Source organism: Bombina bombina, chromosome 9, assembly GCF_027579735.1.
Source record: "Bombina bombina isolate aBomBom1 chromosome 9, aBomBom1.pri, whole genome shotgun sequence".
In the NCBI taxonomy this organism is placed as follows: domain Eukaryota; kingdom Metazoa; phylum Chordata; class Amphibia; order Anura; family Bombinatoridae; genus Bombina; species Bombina bombina.
In genome coordinates, this window is record NC_069507.1 from 106270875 (window position 1) to 106295077 (window position 24203).

The window sequence follows — 24203 nt, forward strand, 5'->3', positions numbered from 1 at the left end:
CGCTCCTGAGGATGAAGGATCAGGCTTTTGTTCCTTGTTGTGACGAAAGGAACGAAAACGATTATTAGACCTAAATTTACCTTTAGATTTTTTATCCTGTGGTAAAAAAACATAATTTATGCTTACCTGATAAATTCCTTTCTTCTGTTGTGTGATCAGTCCACGGGTCATCATTACTTCTGGGATATAACTCCTCCCCAACAGGAAATGCAAGAGGATTCACCCAGCAGAGCTGCATATAGCTCCTCCCCTCTACGTCAGTCCCAGTCATTCGACCAAGAAACAACGAGAAAGGAGTAACCAAGGGTGAAGTGGTGACTGGAGTATAATTTAAAAGATATTTACCTGCCTTAAAACAGGGCGGGCCGTGGACTGATCACACAACAGAAGAAAGGAATTTATCAGGTAAGCATAAATTATGTTTTCTTCTGTTATGTGTGATCAGTCCACGGGTCATCATTACTTCTGGGATACCAATACCAAAGCAAAAGTACACGGATGACGGGAGGGATAGGCAGGCTCATTATACAGAAGGAACCACTGCCTGAAGAACCTTTCTCCCAAAAATAGCCTCCGAAGAAGCAAAAGTGTCAAATTTGTAAAATTTGGAAAAAGTATGAAGCGAAGACCAAGTTGCAGCCTTGCAAATCTGTTCAACAGAGGCCTCATTCTTAAAGGCCCAAGTGGAAGCCACAGCTCTAGTGGAGTGAGCTGTAATTCTTTCAGGAGGCTGCTGTCCAGCAGTCTCATAGGCTAAACGTATTATGCTACGAAGCCAAAAAGAGAGAGAGGTAGCAGAAGCTTTTTGACCTCTCCTCTGTCCAGAGTAAACGACAAACAAGGAAGAAGTTTGGCGAAAATCTTTAGTTGCCTGCAAGTAGAACTTGAGGGCACGAACTACATCCAGATTGTGTAAAAGACGTTCCTTCTTTGAAGAAGGATTTGGACACAAGGATGGGACAACAATCTCTTGATTGATGTTCCTGTTAGTGACTACCTTAGGTAAGAACCCAGGTTTAGTACGCAGAACTACCTTGTCTGAGTGAAAAATCAGATAAGGGGAATCACAATGTAAGGCTGATAACTCAGAGACTCTTCGAGCCGAGGAAATAGCCATTAAAAACAGAACTTTCCAAGATAACATTTTTATATCAATGGAATGAAGGGGTTCAAACGGAACACCCTGTAAAACGTTAAGAACTAAGTTTAAACTCCATGGTGGAGCAACAGCTTTAAACACAGGCTTGATCCTAGCTAAAGCCTGACAAAAGGACTGGACGTCTGGATTTTCTGACAGACGTCTGTGTAACAAGATGGACAGAGCTGAAATCTGTCCCTTTAATGAACTAGCTGATAAACCCTTTTCTAAACCTTCTTGTAGAAAAGACAATATCCTAGCGATCCTAACCTTACTCCAGGAGTAACCTTTGGATTCGCACCAGTATAGGTATTTCCGCCATATTTTATGGTAAATCCTTCTGGTAACAGGCTTCCTAGCCTGAATCAGGGTATCAATAACCGACTCAGAAAAACCACGTTTTGATAAAATCAAGCGTTCAATTTCCAAGCAGTCAGCTTCAGAGAAGTTAGATTTTGATGTCTGAATGGACCCTGTATCAGAAGGTCCTGTCTTAGAGGTAGAGACCAAGGCGGACAGGATGACATGTCCACTAGATCTGCATACCAAGTCCTGCGTGGCCAAGCAGGTGCTATTAGAATTACTGATGCTCTCTCCTGTTTGATTTTGGCAATCAATCGAGGAAGCAGCGGGAAGGGTGGAAACACATAAGCCATCCTGAAGTTCCAAGGTGCTGTCAAAGCATCTATCAGAACTGCTCCCGGATCCCTGGATCTGGACCCGTAGCGAGGAAGTTTGGCGTTCTGGCGAGACGCCATGAGATCTATCTCTGGTTTGCCCCAACGTCGAAGTATTTGGGCAAAGACCTCCGGATGAAGTTCCCACTCCCCCGGATGAAGAGTCTGGCGACTCAAGAAATCCGCCTCCCAGTTCTCCACTCCCGGGATGTGGATTGCTGACAGGTGGCAAGAGTGAGACTCTGCCCAGCGAATTATCTTTGATACTTCCATCATTGCTAGGGAGCTTCTTGTCCCTCCCTGATGGTTGATGTAAGCTACAGTCGTGATGTTGTCCGACTGAAACCTGATGAACCCCCGAGTTATTAACTGGGGCCAAGCCAGAAGGGCATTGAGAACTGCTCTCAATTCCAGAATGTTTATTGGAAGGAGACTCTCCTCCTGATTCCATAGTCCCTGAGCCTTCAGAGAATTCCAGACAGCGCCCCAACCTAGTAGGCTGGCGTCTGTTGTTACAATTGTCCAGTCTGGCCTGCTGAATGGCATTCCCCTGGACAGGTGTGGCCGATGAAGCCACCATAGAAGAGAATTTCTGGTCTCTTGATTCAGATTCAGAGTAGGGGACAAATCTGAGTAATCCCCATTCCACTGACTTAGCATGCATAGTTGCAGCGGTCTGAGGTGTAGGCGTGCAAAAGGTACTATGTCCATTGCCGCTACCATTAAGCCGATCACCTCCATGCATTGAGCTACTGACGGGTGTTGAATGGAATGAAGGACGCGGCATGCATTTTGAAGTTTTGTTAACCTGTCTTCTGTCAGGTAAATCTTCATTTCTACAGAATCTATAAGAGTCCCCAAGAATGGAACTCTTGTGAGAGGAAAGAGAGAACTCTTCTTTTCGTTCACTTTCCATCCATGCGACCTTAGAAATGCCAGAACTAACTCTGTATGAGACTTGGCAGTTTGAAAGCTTGAAGCTTGTATTAGAATGTCGTCTAGGTACGGAGCTACCGAAATCCCTCGCGGTCTTAGTACCGCTAGAAGGGCACCCAGAACCTTTGTGAAGATTCTTGGAGCCGTAGCCAATCCGAATGGAAGAGCTACAAACTGGTAGTGCCTGTCTAAGAAGGCAAACCTTAGATACCGGTGATGATCTTTGTGGATCGGTATGTGAAGGTAAGCATCCTTTAAATCCACTGTGGTCATGTACTGACCCTCTTGGATCATGGGTAAAATTGTCCGAATAGTTTCCATTTTGAACGATGGAACTCTTAGGAATTTGTTTAGAGTCTTTAAATCTAAGATTGGCCTGAAAGTTCCCTCTTTTTTGGGAACCACAAACAGGTTTGAGTAGAACCCTTGTCCTTGTTCCGACCACGGAACCGGATGGATCACTCCCATTGTTAACAGATCTTGTACGCAGCGTAGAAACGCTTCTTTCTTTATCTGGTTTGTTGACAACCTTGACAGATGAAATCTCCCTCTTGGGGGAGATAATTTGAAGTCTAGAAGGTATCCCTGAAATATGATCTCTAGTGCCCAGGGATCCTGAACATCTCTTGCCCAGGCCTGGGCGAAGAGAGAGAGTCTGCCCCCTACTAGATCCGGTCCCGGATCGGGGGCTCTCGGTTCATGCTGTCTTTGGGGCAGCAGCAGGTTTCCTGGCCTGCTTGCTTTTGTTCCAGGACTGGTTAGGCTTCCAGCCTTGCCTGTAACGAGCAACAGCTCCTTCCTGTTTTGGTGCAGTGGAGGTTGATGCTGCTCCTGTTTTGAAATTCCGAAAGGGACGAAAATTAGACTGTCTAGCCTTAGCTTTGGCCTTGTCTTGAGGTAGGGCGTGGCCCTTACCTCCCGTAATGTCAGCGATAATTTCTTTCAAACCGGGCCCGAATAAGGACTGCCCCTTGAAAGGTATATTAAGTAATTTGGACTTAGAAGTAACATCAGCTGACCAGGATTTTAGCCACAGTGCCCTGCGTGCCTGTATGGCGAATCCTGAGTTCTTAGCCGTAAGTTTGGTTAAATGTACTACGGCCTCCGAAATGAAAGAATTAGCTAGTTTAAGGACTCTAAGCCTGTCCGTAATGTCGTCTAGCGTAGAGGAACTAAGGTTCTCTTCAAGCGACTCAATCCAAAATGCTGCCGCAGCCGTAATCGGCGCGATACATGCAAGGGGTTGTAATATAAAACCTTGTTGAACAAACATTTTCTTAAGGTAACCCTCTAATTTTTTATCCATTGGATCTGAGAAAGCACAGCTATCCTCCACCGGGATAGTGGTACGCTTAGCTAAAGTAGAAACTGCTCCCTCCACCTTGGGGACCGTTTGCCATAAGTCCCGAGTGGTGGCGTCTATGGGAAACATCTTTCTAAATATTGGAGGGGGTGAGAACGGCACACCGGGTCTATCCCACTCCTTAGTAACAATTTCAGTTAGTCTCTTAGGTATAGGAAAAACGTCAGTACTCGCCGGTACCGCAAAGTATTTATCCAACCTACACAGTTTCTCTGGTATTGCAACAGTGTTACAATCGTTGAGAGCTGCTAAGACCTCCCCTAGTAGTACACGGAGGTTCTCCAATTTAAATTTAAAATTTGAAATATCTGAGTCCAATCTGTTTGGATCAGAACCGTCACCCACAGAATGAAGCTCTCCGTCCTCATGCTCTGCGAGCTGTGACGCAGTATCAGACATGGCCCTAGCATTGTCAGCGCACTCTGTTCTCACCCCAGAGTGATCACGCTTGCCTCTTAGTTCAGGTAATTTAGACAAAACTTCAGTCATAACAGTAGCCATATCTTGTAATGTTATCTGTAATGGCCGCCCAGATGTACTAGGCGCCAAAATATCACGCACCTCCCGGGCGGGAGATGCAGGTACTGTCGCGTGAGGCGAGTTAGTCGGCATAACTCTCCCCTCGCTGTTTGGTGAAATTTGTTCACATTGTACAGATTGACTTTTATTTAAAGTAGCATCAATACAGTTAGTACATAAATTTCTATTGGGCTCCACCTTGGCATTGGAACAAATGACACAGATATCTTCCTCTGAGTCAGACATGTTTAACACACTAGCAAAAAACTTACAACTTGGTTATAATCTTTTTTAGCAAAAAACGTACTGTGCCTCAAAGAGGTACTAACGATTAAATGACAGTTGAAATAATGAACTGAAAAACAGTTATTGCATCAAATTTTAAAACAACACAACTTTTAGCAAAGGTTTGTTCCCATTAGTAAAAAACAACACTAATTAAATTTGTACATAAGAAAACAAAACAACGTTTTTTATACACAGTCACTATAAGAATTCTCACAGCTCTGCTGAGAGAATTTACCTCCCTTCAAAGAAGTTTGAAGACCCCTGAGATCTGTCAGAGATGAACCGGATCATGCAGGACATATAAAAGTAGCTGACTGGAATTTTTTGATGCGTAGCAAAGAGCGCCAAAAACGGCCCCTCCCTCTCCCACACAGCAGTGAAGAGAAACGAAACTGTCACAATTAAAGCAAAAAACTGCCAAGTGGAAAATAATGCCCAAACATTTATTCACACAGTACCTCAGCAATGCAAACGATTCTACATTCCAGCAAAAACGTTTAACATGAGAATAGTTATTAAAAGGATTAGTGACCTTAACACAGTAGTTCCGGTGAAATACCATCCCCAGAATACTGAAGTGTATACATACATGTCATTTTAACGGTATGGCAGGCTTTTCTCATCAATTCCATTCAGAAAATAAAAACTGCCACATACCTCAATGCAGATTCATCTGCCCGCTGTCCCCTGATCTGAAGCCTTTACCTCCCTCAGATGGTCGAGAACAGCAATATGATCTTAACGACTCCGGTTAAAATCATAGTAAAAAATCTCTGTCAGATTCTTCCTCAAACTCTGCCAGAGAAGTAATAACACGCTCCGGTGCTATTTTAAAATAACAAACTTTTGATTGAAGTCATAAAAACTAAGTATAATCACCATAGTCCTCTCACACCTCCTATCTAGTCGTTGGGTGCAAGAGAATGACTGGGACTGACGTAGAGGGGAGGAGCTATATGCAGCTCTGCTGGGTGAATCCTCTTGCATTTCCTGTTGGGGAGGAGTTATATCCCAGAAGTAATGATGACCCGTGGACTGATCACATAACAGAAGAAAGTTCCTTTCCCTCCAGTAACAGTTGAGATAATAGAATCCAACTGAGAACCAAATAATTTATTACCCTGGAAAGAAAGGGAAAACAGAGTAGACTTAGAAGACATATCAGCATTCCAAGTTTTAAGCCATAAAGCTCTTCTAGCTAAAATAGCTAGAGACATAAACCTGACATCAACTCTAATGATATCAAAGATGGCATCACAAATAAAATTATTAGCATGTTGAAGAAGAATAATAATGCTATGAGAATTATGATCTGTTACTTGTTGCGCTAAAGCTTCTAACCAAAAGTTGAAGCTGCAGCAACATCCGCTAAAGATATAGCAGGTCTAAGAAAATTACCTGAACACAAGTAAGCTTTTCTTAGAAAGGATTCAATTTTCCCATCTAAAGGATCCTTAAAGGAAGTACCATCTGCCGTAGGAATAGTAGTACGCTTAGCAAGAGTAGAGACAGCCCCATCAACCTTAGGGATTTTGTCCCAAAACTCTAATCTGTCAGATGGCACAGGATATAATTGCTTAAAACGTTTAGAAGGAGTAAATGAATTACCCAAATTATTCCATTCCCTAGAAATTACTTCAGAAATAGCACCAGGGACAGGAAAAACTTCTGGAATAACTACAGGAGATTTAAAAACCTTATCTAAACGTTTAGATTTAGTATCAAGAGGACCAGAATCCTCAATTTCTAATGCAATTAGGACTTCTTTAAGTAAAGAACGAATAAATTCCATTTTAAATAAATATGAAGATTTATCAGCATCAACCTCTGAGACAGAATCCTCTGAACCAGAAGAACCATTATCAGAATCAGAATGATGATGTTCATTTAAAAATTCATCTGAAAAATGAGAAGTTTTAAAAGACTTTTTACGTTTACTAGAAGGAGGAATAACAGACATAGCCTTCTTAATGGATTTAGAAACAAAATCTCTTATGTTATCAGGAACACTCTGAGTATTAGATGTTGACGGAACAGCAACAGGTAATGTAACTTTACTAAAGGAAATATTATCTGCATTAACAAGTTTGTCATGACATTCAATACAAACAACAGCTGGAGGAACAGCTACCAAAAGTTTACAGCAGATACACTTAGCTTTGGTAGCTCCAGCACCAGGCAGCGATTTTCCAGAAGTATCTTCTGACTCAGCTTCAACGTGGGACATCTTGCAATATGTAATAGAAAAAACAACATATAAAGCAAAATTGATCAAATTCCTTAAATGACAGTTTCAGGAATGGGGAAAAAATGCCAGTGAACAAGCTTCTAGCAACCAGAAGCAATAAATAATGAGACTTAAATAATGTGGAGACAATAGTGACGCCCATATTTTTTTAGCGCCAAAAAAGACGCCCACATTATTTGGCGCCTAAATGCTTTTGGTGGCAAAAATGACGCCACATCCGGAACGCCGACACTTTTGGCGCAAAAGAACGTCAAAAATGACGCAACTTCCGGCGACACGTATGACGCCGGAAACAGAAAAAAATTTTGCGCCAATAAAGTCCGCGCCAAGAATGACGCAATAAAATGAAGCATTTTCAGCCCCCGCGAGCCTAACAGCCCACAGGGAAAAGTCAAATTTTAAGGTAAGAAAAAAATTGATTGATTCAAATGCATTATCCCAAATATGAAACTGACTGTCTGAAATAAGCAATGTTGAACATCCTGAGTCAAGGCAAATAAATGTTTGAATACATATATTTAGAACTTTATAAAAAACCATAGCTTAGAGTGTCACAGAAAAACAGAATTTATGCTTACCTGATAAATTACTTTCTCCAACGGTGTGTCCGGTCCACGGCGTCATCCTTACTTGTGGGATATTCTCTTCCCCAACAGGAAATGGCAAAGAGTCCCAGCAAAGCTGGTCACATGATCCCTCCTAGGCTCCGCCCACCCCAGTCATTCGACCGACGGACAGGAGGAAATATATATAGGAGAAACCATATGATACCGTGGTGACTGTAGTTAGAGAAAATAATTCATCAGACCTGATTAAAAAACCAGGGCGGGCCGTGGACCGGACACACCGTTGGAGAAAGTAATTTATCAGGTAAGCATAAATTCTGTTTTCTCCAACATTGGTGTGTCCGGTCCACGGCGTCATCCTTACTTGTGGGAACCAATACCAAAGCTTTAGGACACGGATGAAGGGAGGGAGCAAATCAGGTCACCTAAATGGAAGGCACCACGGCTTGCAAAACCTTTCTCCCAAAAATAGCCTCCGAAGAAGCAAAAGTATCAAATTTGTCAAATTTGGCAAAAGTGTGCAGTGAAGACCAAGTCGCTGCCTTACATATCTGGTCAACAGAAGCCTCGTTCTTGAAGGCCCATGTGGAAGCCACAGCCCTAGTGGAGTGAGCTGTCTCATAAGCCAATCGGATAATGCTTTTAAGCCAAAAGGAAAGAGAGGTAGAAGTCGCTTTTTGACCTCTCCTTTTACCAGAATAAACAACAAGGAAGATGTTTGTCTGAAATCTTTAGTAGCCTCTAAATACAATTTTAGAGCACGGACTACGTCCAAATTGTGTAACAAACGTTCCTTCTTTGAAACTGGATTCGGACACAAAGAAGGTACAACTATCTCCTGGTTAATATTTTTGTTGGAAACAACTTTCGGAAGAAAACCAGGCTTAGCACGCAAAACCACCTTATCTGCATGGAACACCAGATAGGGCGGAGAACACTGCAGAGCAGATAACTCTGAAACTCTTCTAGCAGAAGAAATTGCAACCAAAAACAAAACTTTCCAAGATAATAACTTAATATCTACGGAATGTAAGGGTTCAAACGGAACCCCTTGAAGAACTGAAAGAACTAGATTTAGACTCCAGGGAGGAGTCAAAGGTCTGTAAACAGGCTTGATCCTAACCAGAGCCTGAACAAATGCTTGAACATCTGGCACAGCTGCCAGTCTTTTGTGAAGTAAAACAGATAAAGCAGAGATCTGTCCCTTCAGAGAACTTGCAGATAATCCTTTCTCCAAACCTTCTTGTAGAAAGGATAGAATCTTAGGAATTTTTATCTTGTTCCATGGGAATCCTTTAGATTCACACCAACAGATATATTTTTTCCATATTTTATGGTAAATTTTTCTAGTTACAGGCTTTCTAGCCTGAATCAGAGTATCTATTACAGAATCTGAAAACCCACGCTTTGATAAAATCAAGCGTTCAATCTCCAAGCCGTCAGTTGGAGGGAAACCAGATTCGGATGTTCGAATGTACCCTGAACAAGAAGGTCCTGTCTCAAAGGTAGCTTCCATGGTGGAGCCGATGACATATTCACCAGGTCTGCATACCAAGTCCTGCGTGGCCACGCAGGAGCTATCAAGATCACTGAGGCCCTCTCCTGATTGATCCTGGCTACCAGCCTGGGGATGAGAGGAAACGGTGGAAATACATAAGCTAGGTTGAAGGTCCAAGGTGCTACTAGTGCATCTACTAGGGTCGCCTTGGGATCCCTGGATCTGGACCCGTAGCAAGGAACCTTGAAGTTCTGACGAGACGCCATCAGATCCATGTCTGGAATGCCCCATAATTGAGTTATTTGGGCAAAGATTTCCGGATGGAGTTCCCACTCCCCCGGATGGAATGTCTGACGACTCAGAAAATCCGCTTCCCAATTTTCCACTCCTGGGATGTGGATCGCAGACAAGTGGCAGGAGTGATCCTCCGCCCATTGAATTATCTTGGTCACTTCTTTCATCGCCAGGGAAGTCCTTGTTCCCCCCTGATGATTGATATATGCAACGGTCGTCATGTTGTCTGACTGAAACCTTATGAATTTGGCCTTTGCTAGTTGAGGCCAAGCTCTGAGAGCATTGAATATCGCTCTCAGTTCCAGAATGTTTATCGGGAGAAGAGACTCTTCCCGAGACCATAGACCCTGAGCTTTCAGGGATTCCCAGACCGCGCCCCAGCCCACTAGGCTGGCGTCGGTCGTGACAATGACCCACTCTGGTCTGCGGAAGCTCATTCCCTGTGACAGATTGTCCAGGGTCAGCCACCAACGGAGTGAATCTCTGGTCTTTTGATCTACTTGAATCGTCGGAGACAAGTCTGTATAATCCCCATTCCACTGTCTGAGCATGCACAGTTGTAATGGTCTTAGATGAATTCGTGCAAAAGGAACTATGTCCATTGTTGCAACCATCAATCCTATTACTTCCATGCACTGCGCTATGGAAGGACGAGGAACAGAATGAAGTACTTGACAAGAGCTTAGAAGTTTTGATTTTCTGACCTCTGTCAGAAAAATCCTCATTTCTAAGGAATCTATTATTGTTCCCAAGAAGAGAACTCTTGTTGACGGGGACAGAGAACTTTTTTCTTTGTTCACCTTCCATCCGTGAGATCTGAGAAAGGCTAGGACGATGTCCGTATGAGCCTTTGCTTTTGACAGGGACGACGCTTGAATCAGGATGTCGTCCAAGTAAGGTACTACTGCAATGCCCCTTGGTCTTAGAACCGCTAGAAGGGACCCTAGTACCTTTGTGAAAATCCTTGGAGCAGTGGCTAATCCAAATGGAAGTGCCACAAACTGGTAATGCTTGTCCAGAAAAGCGAACCTTAGGAACTGATGATGTTCCTTGTGGATAGGAATATGTAGGTACGCATCCTTTAAATCCACGGTAGTCATAAATTGATTTTCCTGGATAGTAGGTAGGATCGTTCGAATAGTTTCCATTTTGAACGATGGTACCCTGAGAAATTTGTTTAGGATCTTTAGATCCAAAATTGGTCTGAATGTTCCCTCTTTTTTGGGAACTATGAACAGATTGGAATAAAATCCCATTCCTTGTTCTCTTATTGGAACTGGATGTATCACTCCCATCTTTAACAGGTCTTCTACACAATGTAAGAATGCCTGTCTCTTTATTTGGTTTGAAGATAATTGAGACCTGTGGAACCTTCCCCTTGGGGGTAGTTCCTTGAATTCCAGGAGATAGTGAGAAACTATTTCTAGCGCCCAAGGATCCTGAACATCTCTTGCCCAAGCCTGAGCAAAGAGAGAAAGTCTGCCCCCCACTAGATCCGGTCCCGGACCGGGGGCTATCCCTTCATGCTGTTTTGGTAGCAGTGGTAGGCTTCTTGGCCTGCTTACCCTTGTTCCAGCCTTGCATTGGTTTCCAGGCTGGTTTGGGTTGTGAAGTATTACCCTCTTGCTTAGAGGATACAGAATTAGAGACTGGTCCGTTTCTGCGAAAGGGACGAAAATTAGGCTTATTATTAGCCTTAAAAGACCTATCCTGTGGGAGGGCGTGGCCCTTTCCCCCAGTGATGTCTGAAATAATCTCTTTCAAATCAGGTCCAAATAATGTTTTACCTTTGAAAGGAATGTTAAGCAATTTTGTCTTGGAAGACACATCCGCTGACCAAGACTTTAGCCAAAGCACTCTGCGCGCCACGACAGCAAACCCTGAATTTTTCGCCGCTAATCTAGCTAATTGCAAAGCGGCATCTAAAACAAAAGAGTTAGCCAATTTAAGTGCTTGAACTCTGTCCATAACCTCCTCATACGAAGATTCTTTACTGAGCGATTTTTCTAGTTCCTCGAACCAGAAACACGCTGCCGTAGTGACAGGAACAATGCATGAAATTGGTTGTAGAAGGTAACCTTGCTGTACAAAAATCTTTTTAAGCAAACCCTCTAATTTCTTATCCATAGGATCTTTGAAAGCACAACTATCTTCGATAGGAATAGTAGTGCGTTTGCTTAGAGTAGAAACCGCCCCCTCGACCTTGGGGACTGTCTGCCATAAGTCCTTTCTGGGGTCGACTATAGGAAATAATTTCTTAAATATAGGGGGGGGGGGGGAACAAAAGGTATGCCGGGCCTTTCCCACTCTTTATTTACTATGTCCGCCACCCGCTTGGGTATAGGAAAAGCGTCGGGGGGCACCGGAACCTCTAGGAACTTGTCCATCTTACATAATTTCTCTGGAATGACCAAATTGTCACAATCATCCAGAGCAGATAACACCTCCTTAAGCAGTGCGCGGAGATGTTTAAATTTAAATGTCACAACATCAGGTTCAGCTTGATGAGAAATTTTTCCTGAATCTGAAATTTCTCCATCAGACAAAACCTCCCTCATGGCCCCTTGAGATTGGTGTGAGGGTATGTCAGAACAGTTATCATCAGCGTCCTCTTGCTCTTCAGTGTTTAAAACAGAGCAATCGCGCTTTCTCTGATAAGTAGGCATTTTGGATAAAAGATTTGCTATGGAGTTATCCATTACAGCCGTTAATTGTTGCATGGTAATAAGTATTGGCGCACTAGATGTACTAGGGGCCTCCTGTATGGGCATAACTGGTGTAGACACAGTAGGGGATGATGTAGTATCATGTTTACTCCCCTCATTTGAGGAATCATCTTGGGCAATATCATTATCTGTTGCATTACTGTCCTTACTTTGTTTGGACACTATGGCACAATTATCACATAAATTTAAATGGGGAGACACATTGGCTTTCATACATATAGAACATACCTTATCTGATGGTACAGACATGTTAAACAGGCTTAAACTTGTCAACAAAGCACAAAAAACGTTTTAAAATAAAACCGTTACTGTCACTTTAAATTTCAAACTGAAAACACTTTATTACTGAATATGTGAAAAAGTATGAAGGAATTGTTCAAAATTCACCAAAATTTCACCACAGTGTCTTAAAGCATTAAAAGTATTGCACACCAAATTTCAGAGCTTTAACCCTTAAATTAACGGAACCGGAGCAGTTTTTACATTTAACCCCTATACAGTCCCAGAATGAGGCTCTGTCTATAACTAGAAAGGCCCCCATCTGAAAAAGGTGTCCAACACAGTGCCTGCCGTTTTTCTAAACGTTCCCCAAGATTATAATACCAATAATTAGTTAGAATCTGCATAATATGCCTAGTAAAGCAATTGTTTTAGCCCAGAAAAATGTCTACCAGTTTTTAAGCCCTTTTTGAAGCCCTTTATTCTTTTATGTTTAACTAAGAAAATGGCTTACCGGTCCCCATGAGGGGAAATGACAGCCTTCCAGCATTACATGGTCTTGTTAGAAATATGGCTAGTCATACCTTAAGCAGAAAAGACTGCTAAATGTTTCCCCCAACTGAAGTTACTTCATCTCAACAGTCCTGTGTGGAAACAGCAATCGATTTTAGTTACTGTCTGCTAAAATCATCTTCCTCTTACAAACAGAAATCTTCATCCTTTTCTGTTTCAGAGTAAATAGTACATACCAGCACTATTTTAAAATAACAAACACTTGATAGAAGAATAAAACTACATTTAAACACCAAAAAACTCTTAACCATCTCCGTGGAGATGTTGCCTGTGCAACGGCAAAGAGAATGACTGGGGTGGGCGGAGCCTAGGAGGGATTATGTGACCAGCTTTGCTGGGACTCTTTGCCATTTCCTGTTGGGGAAGAGAATATCCCACAAGTAAGGATGACGCCGTGGACCGGACACACCAATGTTGGAGAAATAAGACTTACTTACCCCAGGACACTCATCTACATGTTGTAGAAAGCCAAACCAGTACTGAAACGAAAATCAGCAGAGGTAATGGTATATATATATATATATATATATATATATATATATATATAAGAGTATATCGTCGATCTGAAAAGGGAGGTAAGAGATGAATCGCTACGACCGATAACAGAGAACCTATGAAATAGACCCCGTAGAAGGAGATCATTGAATTCAAATAGGCAATACTCTCCTCACATCCCTCTGACATTCACTGCACGCTGAGAGGAAAACCGGGCTCTAACCTGCTGTGGAACGCATATCAACGTAGAATCTAGCACAAACTTACTTCACCACCTCCATAGGAGGCAAAGTTTGTAAAACTGATTTGTGGGTGTGGTGAGGGGTGTATTTATAGGCATTTTGAGGTTTGGGAAACTTTGCCCCTCCTGGTAGGAATGTATATCCCATACGTCACTAGCTCATGGACTCAGTATATGTAATAAGTTAACAGAGCATTGCACCCACTTGCAAATGGATGATTAACCCCTTAATGCAAAAACCGGATCAAAAAAACGACAGACGTTTTTTAACAGACACAACAAAACTGCCACAGCTGTGCTGTGGATTACCTTCCCTATAAACTATTTTATAAGCCTTTTTAGCCCTTTAGAGATGTCCTGTAGTATTCATGGGACTGCTGAGGGAAGCTGGATGATTCATTTTGTAATTTTAACTGCGCAAAAAAGCGCTAAAATAGGCCCCTCCCACTCATATTACAACAGTGGAAAGCCTGAGCAAACTGTTACTAAGCAAAATTTAAGCCAGCCATGTGGAAAAAACTAGGCCCCAATAAGTTTTATCCCCAAACATATATAAAAAACGATTAAACATGCCAGCAAACGTTTTAAATTACACTTTTATAAGAGTATGTATCTCTATTAATAAGCCTGATACCAGTCGCTATCACTGCATTTAAGGCTTTACTTACATTACTCCGGTATCAGCAGTATTTTCTAGCAAATTCCATCCCTAGAAAAATATTAACTGCACATACCTTATTGCAGGAAAACCTGCACGCCATTCCCTCTCTGAAGTTACCTCACTCCTCAGAATATGTGAGAACAGCAATTGATCTTAGTTACTTCTGCTAAGATAATAGAAAACGCAGGCAGATTCTTCTTCTAAATACTGCCTAAGATAAACAGTTCACTCCGGTACCATTTAAAATTAACAAACTTTTGATTGAATAAATAAACTAAGTATAAAACACCACACTCCTCTTACGACCTCCATCTATGTTGAGAGTTGCAAGAGAATGACTGGGTATGGCAGTTAGGGGAGGAGCTATATAGCAGCTCTGCTGTGGGTGAACTCTTGCAACTTCCTGTTGGGAAGGAGAATATCCCATAAGTAATGGATGATCCGTGGACTGGATACACCACAAGAGAAAAAAATATTTGGTCTTCTTTACCTTCACAAAATTTTACTATTTTGATTTTTTTTCCTTCCAGTAGTCTCCGTTTGAGGATTGCTCCTATGATTTGAGTTTGTGATAAGAGATATAATTTCGTTCTGAATCATGAAAGTTTTATTTTCACTTTACTGGACCTTTAATCTTAGTGTTCCCCTACAATTCTTTGTACACAGAATCAACCTCTTACTAAGTTTTAAGAAACTAGATGAATAGAAGATCGAAGATTTAAGAGGAATATATTTGCACAAGATCCTATGTGTGACGAGGGAGGGGCAAGCAATAAAAATGAAATCTATAATGCTAATGTTTTAGTTAAATAAAACTATTTAAATTGTTATCACTAAAAGGTAATGATTATATGAATGCTTAAACTATTAAACTGGAGATAATACCATTATCTATTTCGAATGGTATATAACAAAGACAGTCATTTTCTGATATAACTGGAAAAATAATCTGAAAAGTTATTCTAAAAATGAAACCTTTATGTAGAAAGCCGTGTCTTACTGACTAGTGATTTAAATCAAATCCACCCTGCATACTTCTTGATATTCTCTGTCTGTATACCAAAGCCCAATACTTAAAGTGCCATAAAACATGTTGAGATCTGTGAATTTCCTATAAGAGCTAATTAAGTAAAACTAGTTTGCATTAAAAACATTTTTTAAAATGACTGGCAAGTATTTTAAAAACAATTTAAAAAAATAAGCAAAATTAGTTACATAGCTATGCTGTGTGGAGTAGTCTGATCCATCCCCCCTTATCAGTTTTTAGCATCAGAAAAACAGGCATTGTATTTCAACTAAGTTCACATCTGCTTATTTGCTTCTAGGCATGCTCCAGCAGATGAGTGTTAAAGTCTTGCATTCTACCAAATCAAAAGGTGGATATAGATGCAGCCATAGAAGGAATTGTGTGGGGGGAGTTAGAGCTTTACAATTCAGAAACTAAAAAGAAAGGTTAATGGCTAGGCACTGCAGTATACATTTGCAGGTAAAGTAATTCAAGTATATATTACATGTTGTGTCTATCCCAACTTGTTTATGTCCCTTTAAATAGAACTGAAACTTAACATGTTATTACTTATCTCTCCCAATCCCCACTGAGTGTAATTTATTCTACTGGCTATGTTTACATAGCTTTCCTATAGCCTATACTTATGTATATAAATTTTCAGTATAGGTAGGGACACCACAGGCAAAATCAGCTATTAGTCAAAATTCTGAAAAAATGTAAAATTAGCTATTAAAAGGGAGCATTGGGAACAAATAAAAGGGTAGGAAAATTTAGAGTACATTGTCACATTCATGAAAATATTCAGAACAAGATTTTCTTAAAGGGACATGAAACAACATTTTGACCGATTCAAATAGAAGATACAATTTGAAACAATTTTCCGATTTTAATTTTTGCTTCATTCTCTTGCTATCCTTTGCTGAAGGAGCAATTTTCTACTGGGAGCTAGCAGACCACATCAGCAAGCCAATGATAAGCATATATATCATGCCACCAATCAGCAGCTAGCTCCCAGCTACTGAGCCTACCTAGGTATTCTTTTTAACAAAGCATACCAAAAGAATTAAGCAAATTACATTAAAAATATAAATAAATTAGGAACCTTTATGCTCTATCTGAATTGCAAAGGAAAAAAGGATGGGTTTCATATCCCTTGAAGCAACAAGACCGCCCCACACTTAAACCCCTTGTCTCACCTGACTCTGCCTGCATCTTCACGGCTCTGGCCTTGGCAAGCTCTAGTGCTGTGATCCAACGCTGACGCTCCACTTCAGAGTTTGCTTTCAGGTGATATGTCTGAGCGCCTCCATTAGAAATCACAAAATTACATGAGTCTTCCACAGAGATGTTAGCTGTAGCAAGATTTATTGTACCACGGCATGTGTGCCTCATCTCTGCTTTTGACCTGCAAGGAATGAGAAATGTCATGAGTATAATGCTTTTTCATCATATATAGGTAGACAGATTCATCATAGTAACAAAACACATTAATCAGAAGATAACAATAATTTACACACCATGTTTAAAAGGGACAGTTTAGTCTAAAATAAACTTTCATGATTCAGATAGGGAATATCATTTTAAACAACATCCCAATTTACTTTTATCATCAATTTTGCTTTGTTCTCTTGGTATTCTTAGTTGAAATCTAAACCTAGGTAGGCTCATATGCTAATTTTTAAGCCCTTGAAGGCCGCCTCTCATCTGAATGCATTATGACAGTTTTTCACAACTAGAGGGTGTTAGATCATGTGTGCCATACAGATAACATTGTGCTCACACACGTGAAGTTACCTAGGAGTCAGCATTGATTGGCTAAAATGCAAGTCTGTCAAAAGAACTGAAAATTGGGGCTAGAAAGCAGAGGCTTAGATACAAGGTAATCACAGAGGTAAAAAACATAAATTATGCTTACCTGATAATTTCATTTTCTTCCATGGGAAAGAGTCCACAGCCGCATTTATTACTTGTGGGAAATAAGAACTTGGCTACCAGGAGGAGGTAAAGACACACCAGCAAAGGCTCAAATACTCCTCCCACTTCGGGGGGCTGTGGACTCTTTCCCATGGAAGAAAATAAAATGATCAGGTAAGCATAATTTATGTTTCTCTTCCTAATGGGAAAGAATCCACAGCCGCATTCATTACTTGTGGGAAATTATACCCAAGCCAAAGAGGACACCGAATGCCAAGAACGTGAGGGTAATATGCAGCCCAAACTGAGGGCACCAGGACTGAACCACATCCCATAAATAAAAAAGTCCCGCTTCAACCAAAAGCAGGGAGCAAAAACATGAAGAAAAAAAAAGGCCCCAAGGACACAAACGACAGTCCCAAGCCTGGGTAAAAACCACATACAACATCACCAAGCCAACAGGACTCAAAGCGCACTATCGCCCAAAGGCAGATCCCATACACAAGCCCCCATAAGGGAACCCTGACCAACAACTTCCCAAAAGAAGCAAGGTAGAGGGATAACAAAGCAGAACCCTGTCTTCCAAAAGACAGATCAAACTAGCTCGGGAGACTCCAGAAAGCCTCACTAGATGACAGAAAAAAGGTCATCAGCCAAACACAACCAAGCCGGAGACAGAAAGAGAACAAAAAGGATCTTGAGAAACAGGAAACCGCACAGACAACTAAGTAGCACGCTATAGTGCAGCCACAGATAAAGGGAAAAAAAACCTTGTCCAGCTCCCCAGCTGGAGGGAACCAAGGAGTTTGCCTTAAACCGAAAAGGAGACCGAGGGTCCTCCCCACGAAAACCACGCAGCTCGGAAGAAAACAGAATTTATGCTTACCTGATAAATTTCTCTCTCTTACGGTGTGTCCGGTCCACGGCTTCATCCTTACTTGTGGGATATTCTCAATCCCTACAGGAAGTGGCAAAGAGAGCACACAGCAGAGCTGTCCATATAGCTCCCCTCAGGCTCCGCCCCCCCAGTCATTCGACCGACGGTTAGGAGAAAAAGGAGAACCATAGGGTGCAGTGGTGACTGTAGTTTACAAAAATAATTTTAGACCTGACTAAATCGCCAGGGTGGGCCGTGGACCGGACACACCGTAAGAGAAAGAAATTTATCAGGTAAGCATAAATTCTGTTTTCTCTTACATTGGTGTGTCCGGTCCACGGCTTCATCCTTACTTGTGGGAACCAATACCAAAGCTTTAGGACACGGATGAAGGGAGGGAAATAGTCAGGTAAACTAAACGAAAGGCACCACTGCTTGTAAAACCTTTCTCCCAAAAATAGCCTCTGAAGAAGCAAAAGTATCGAATTTGTAAAATTTGGCAAATGTATGCAGTGAAGACCAAGTCGCTGCCTTACAAATCTGTTCAACAGAAGCCTCGTTCTTGAAAGCCCATGTGGAAGCCACAGCTCTAGTGGAGTGAGCGGTAATTCGTTCAGGAACGGATGATGCTTTTCAGCCAGAAGGAAAGAGAGGTAGAAGTTGCTTTCTGACCTCTCCTCTTATCAGAATAAACAACAAACAAGGATGATGTTTGTCTGAAATCTTTTGTTGCTTCTAAATAGAATTTTAAAGCACGAACCACATCTAGATTGTGTAACTGACGTTCCTTTTTAGAAACTGGATTAGGACACAGAGAAGGAACAACTATTTCCTGGTTAATATTCTTATTGGAAACTACGTTTGGAAGAAAACCAGGCTTGGTACGCAAAACAACCTTATCTGTATGGAACACCAGATAGGGTGAGGTACACTGCAAAGCAGACAATTCAGAAACTCTTCGAGCAGAAGAAATAGCAACCAAAAACAAAACTTTCCAAGATAGTAACTTAATATCTACGGAATGTAGAGGTTCAAACGGAACCCCTTGAAGAACTGAAAGAACTAAATTTAGACTCCATGGAGGAGCCACAGGTCTGTTAACAGGTTTAATCCTAACTAAGGCCTGTACAAACGCCTGCACATCTGGCACAGCTGCCAGACGCTTATGTAACAGAATAGACAGAGCAGATATCTATCCTTTCAATGAACTAGCTGACAATCCTTTCTCCAATCCTTCTTGGAGGAAAGATAACAACCTTGGAATCCTAATCTTACTCCACGAGTAACCCTTGGATTCGCACCAACAAAGATATTTCCGCCATATCTTATGATAAATTTTCCTAGTAACAGGCTTTCTAGCCTGGATCAGAGTATCTATAACTGATTCAGAGAACCCACGCTTAGCTAGAATTAAGCGTTCAATCTCCAAGCAGTCAGTTGCAGAGAAACTAGGTTTGGATGTTTGAATGGACCTTGGATTAGAAGGTCCTGCCTCAAAGGTAGCTTCCATGGTGGAGCCGATGACATATCCGCCAAGTCTGCATACCAAGTCCTGCGAGGTCACGCAGGAACTATCAGAATTACCTTCTCCTGTTTGATTCTGGCTACTAGCCGAGGGAGAAGAGGAAACGGTGGAAAGACATAAGCCAGATTGAATGACCAAGGCGTTACTAGAGCATCTATCAATGTCACCTTGGGATCCCTGGACCTGGACCCGTAAAGGGGAACTTTTGAGTTCTGGCTGGACGCCATCAGGTCCAGTTCTATGTTGTCCGACTGAAATCTGATGAATTTGACCTCCGCCAGCTGAGGCCAGGCCTGGAGCGCATTGAATATCGCTCTCAATACTAAAATGTTTATCGGGAGAAGAGATTCCTCCCGAGACAATAGACCCTGAGCTTTCATGGAGTTCCAGACCACACCCCAGCCTAAGAGACTGGCGTCGGTCGTGACAATGATCCACTCCGGTCTGCGGAAACTCATTCCCTGAGACAGGTGATCCTGAGACAACCACCAGAGGAGCGATTCTCTGGTTATCTGGTCCATTTGTATCTGGGGAGACAAATCTGCATAATCCCCATTCCACTGTTTGAGCATGCACAGTTGCAGTGGTCTCAAATGAATTCTGGCAAAGGGGACTGTGTCCATTGCCGCAACCATTATATCGATTACCTCCATGCACCGAGCCACAGAAGGCTGAGGATTGGCATGAAGAACTCGACAGGAATTCGAAAGTTTTAACTTCCTGACCTCCGTCAGAAAGATTTTCATTTCTATCGAGTCTATTATTGTTTCCAGGAAGGGAACCCTTGTGACCGGGGACAGAGAACTTCTTTCTTCGTTCACCTTCCACCCGTGAGATCTTAGAAAGGCCAACACAATGCCTGTATGCGCCTTTGCTCTGTGAAAAGACGACGCTTGGATTAAGATATCGTCTAGGTAAGGTGCTACTGCAATGCCCCGCGGTCTTAGAACCGCTAGAAGGGACCCTAGCACCTTCATGAAAATTCTTGGAGCGGTGGCCAACCCAAAGGGAAGAGCCACAAACTGATAATGCTTGTCCATGAAGGCGAACCTTAGGAACTGATGGTGATCCTTGTGGATAGGAATATGCAGGTACGCATCCTTTAAATCCACGGTAGTCATATATTGACCCTCCTGGATCAACGGTAAGATTGTCCGTATAGTTTCCATCTTGAATGATGGAACTCTGAGAAATTTGTTTAGGATTTTTAAGTCCAGAATTGGCCTGAAAGTTCCTTCCTTTTTGGGAACTACAAACAGGTTTGAGTAAAAACCCCGTCCTCATTCTGCAGTTGGGACTGGGTGTATTACTCCCATCTTTAAAAGATCTTCTATGCAAAGTAAGAATGCCTGTCTCTTTGTCTGGTCTAAAGACAAGCGAGACATGTGGAACCTTCCTCTTGGAGGAAGGTCCTTGAATTCCAGAAGGTACCCCTGAGAGACAATTTCTAATGCCCAGGGATCCAGAACATCTCTTGCCCAGGCCTGAGCAAAGAGAGAAAGTCTGCCCCCTACTAGATCCGGTCCCGGATCGGGGGCTACCCTTTCATGCTGTCTTGGTAGCAGCAGCAGGCTTCTTGGCCTGTTTACCCTTGTTCCAGCCTTGCATGGGTTTCCATGCAGGTTTGGACTGGGAAGCGTTAACCTCTTCCTTAGTTGCTATAGAAGTAGAAGCAGGTCCGTTCCTGAAATTGCGAAAGGAACGAAAATTAGACTTATTTTTAGCCTTAAAAGGTCTATCTTGTGGAAGGGCATGGCCCTTTCCTCCAGTAATATCGGAAATAATCTCTTTCAACTCTGGCCCGAAAAGGGTCTTACCCTTGAAAGGAATATTAAGCAATTTTGTTTTGGACGACACATCCGCCGACCAAGATTTTAGCCAAAGCGCCCTGCGCGCCACGATTGCAAAACCAGAATTTTTCGCCGCTAATTTAGCTAACTCCACAAACTCTTTACCACCCCCGTGGAGATGCTACTTGTTTAGAGCGGCAAAGAGAATGACTGAGGGGGCGGAGCCTGAGGGGAGCTATATGGACAGCTCTGCTGTGTGCTCTCTTTGCCACTTCCTGTAGGGATTGAGAATATCCCACAAGTAAGGATGAAGCCGTGGACCGGACACACCAATGTAAGAGAAAAGGGACCAGCAAAAACTAAGTTCCTAGACAAAACACCCCTCCATGGAGGGAAAATTCAAAGATCCAAACCCCCCCCCCACCAAAGAGCTCAGAGAGCTCCTCAACAGGGACCCACTGCATCCAAATTAAACAGACAGCTGAAAGGTCAAAAGATGACCAGAACCACAGCTTAGGATCCTGAGATAAACAGGGACGTCCTCAACTACCGCAGAACCTCCGAAACGAGGACTGCCCACACACGGAAAGATCAACCTGCCAACGACAGAGAAAAGTCCAGGGACAAAGTACCACCCCCCCCTTGAACAAATAGGAACACACCCCCAGAAACAAAAGTCCCCCAAGGGAAGACTGAGGACAGGGGAAACCTTGCCCCCTCCCCCCGGACACAAAACTCGACACAGGAGTCAAAACGAGCCAGCCCCCAAAGGAGCAGAGACTACCCGAGGTAGCAATCTCTGGGCCCCACAACAGATACCGGTGGGGAAGATGAGGACAATGTGACCCTTACCAAGGCACTACACAGGAATGCTGATGCAACAAGGTAAGAGCACAAGAACAACGGACCCCAAAGGAAGTCCAGAACACATTCCCCCACAGAAAACAAAGGCCCCAAGCAGCCATAAGAAGGAAACCAGGCTCTCTAAAGAGAGAAAAAGAAGAACCCCTTCCAGACGCAACAAGAATACCAGAGGGAAAAACTGGGACAAGCATAGACAGAACTATACCAACAACGCCCAGAACCCCAGTCCAATCCCAGATCCACGAATAGACCTGAAGAAGAGGACCCCGACCAAAATTCCGGTCAGACACTCTTCACCCGAGGAGGAAACCGCAAAAAAATGGGAATTCTAGCAAAACCCTAAGAAAACTACCGTGAAAAAACACAGAACCGATCTCAAGAAGATAGAACCCATGACACAGAGCTAAACTCCGCGACATTCAGAAACTAGGGTCCCACATCGGCACCCGACCCTAAGAGGGTGGATACAATTCTGGAAAAAAAACAGAACCAGAAACGAAACAAGGCAAGCCGAATAACAACTGGTTCCAGCTAGAAGAGACCTCCAGCAGCGAAGAAGGCGACCAGGCCCCCCGTGGCAAGTCACAGGCTAGCTGCCTCACAGAACCGCTGCCGGATCACAGAGAATGCAGGCATGATCCTGCTATGTCTCGCCTACCAATCAAGCGCTCCACAGCTAATCCACGAAGAGGATCCATTAAAAGCAGAACAAATCGAGGTCCAGAGACCCTAGGAGTCTAAACCACCCAAAGGGTAGCAAGACGACCAAGGCCCAAAAAACTGCCCAAGCAGAGAAGGCCCCGCCCCCCTGAAAGGAGAGCCAGAGCGAAGCGGTGGAAGCCACCAACCAAGCCCCGGGAACAGAGTGGCACGCCCAATTTCTCCCGGTACGCGGACCCGAAGGTCCGGATTTAGATGTATATAGTGTAGTTTGTGAAAACAAACAATAAAACAAAACACTTAAGGTCCCGCCGGACCCGCCAGGCGCAACAAGTGTCACTGACCTCTTAAAGTGCACACAAACTCCAGACCCAACAGTTCGCAAACAACTTCCAAGGAAGTAATAAAAAGCAAGTCTATCCCAGAAATTCCCGAAGGAATAATCAAAAAAAAAAAAATTCATAACCTGATGAAAGAAAATAAGGCAGCCCAAAGGCATCCGCCAAAAAAAACTCTGGGAAAGGACACAAGCGACCGACAGGATACGATCAACATCCCCAGTAATCTAGCTCAAAGCACCATTCACAGACACATTCCCCGACTGATAGAGAAGAGGGTACCGGAATAATTTTGAAAAGACGACGGAGTAGAACGCGCAGCCGCACGATCTGATAACAAAAGGTGCAATATGGAGGAAACTGAATAGACCCACCCGGGATAATCAGGCAAGAACACAACAGCACAGAGAACTCTGGTTCCTCCAGGCAAACCAGCGCCATTAATATGTTGAAGCGGAAATGACCGCCATCTCCAGGGGAAAGAAACCACCCTGAGCGGAGGGAGAATTAACAATACGGTTACCCGCAAATGTAGAGGAAGGGTGCTGTTGGGAATCCACCGCTTGAGGGACAGAGCCCCCAGAGGCAGCTGGCTCAATAGGCCCCTGGTTCCCCGAGCCCGAGAAACCAGGCGCTCTGTGTCAGTGGGGCCGAAGCACCTTCCTCACAAGAATCGGAATCAGAAACAATGACAGTGTCAGTTTCAGAATCCTCCATGGTTAAAGTCTTCGTCGCCACACGGTCAGGAATGCGGAAGCGTAAAAACCCAGCGTAACAACGCCCG

At 43.0% G+C, this 24203-nt stretch overlaps 1 protein-coding gene across 1 annotated transcript in view; it reads right to left on the bottom strand.

The window, feature by feature from the left end:
- OSBP (oxysterol binding protein) overlaps nt 1–24203 on the bottom strand; it is a 329199-nt gene that overhangs the window by 263677 nt on the left and 41319 nt on the right. The window contains exon 2 of the mRNA XM_053692308.1: nt 16648–16856. Coding sequence (XP_053548283.1) covers nt 16648–16856 — 209 coding nt within the window. The remainder of the gene's footprint in view (nt 1–16647; nt 16857–24203) is intronic.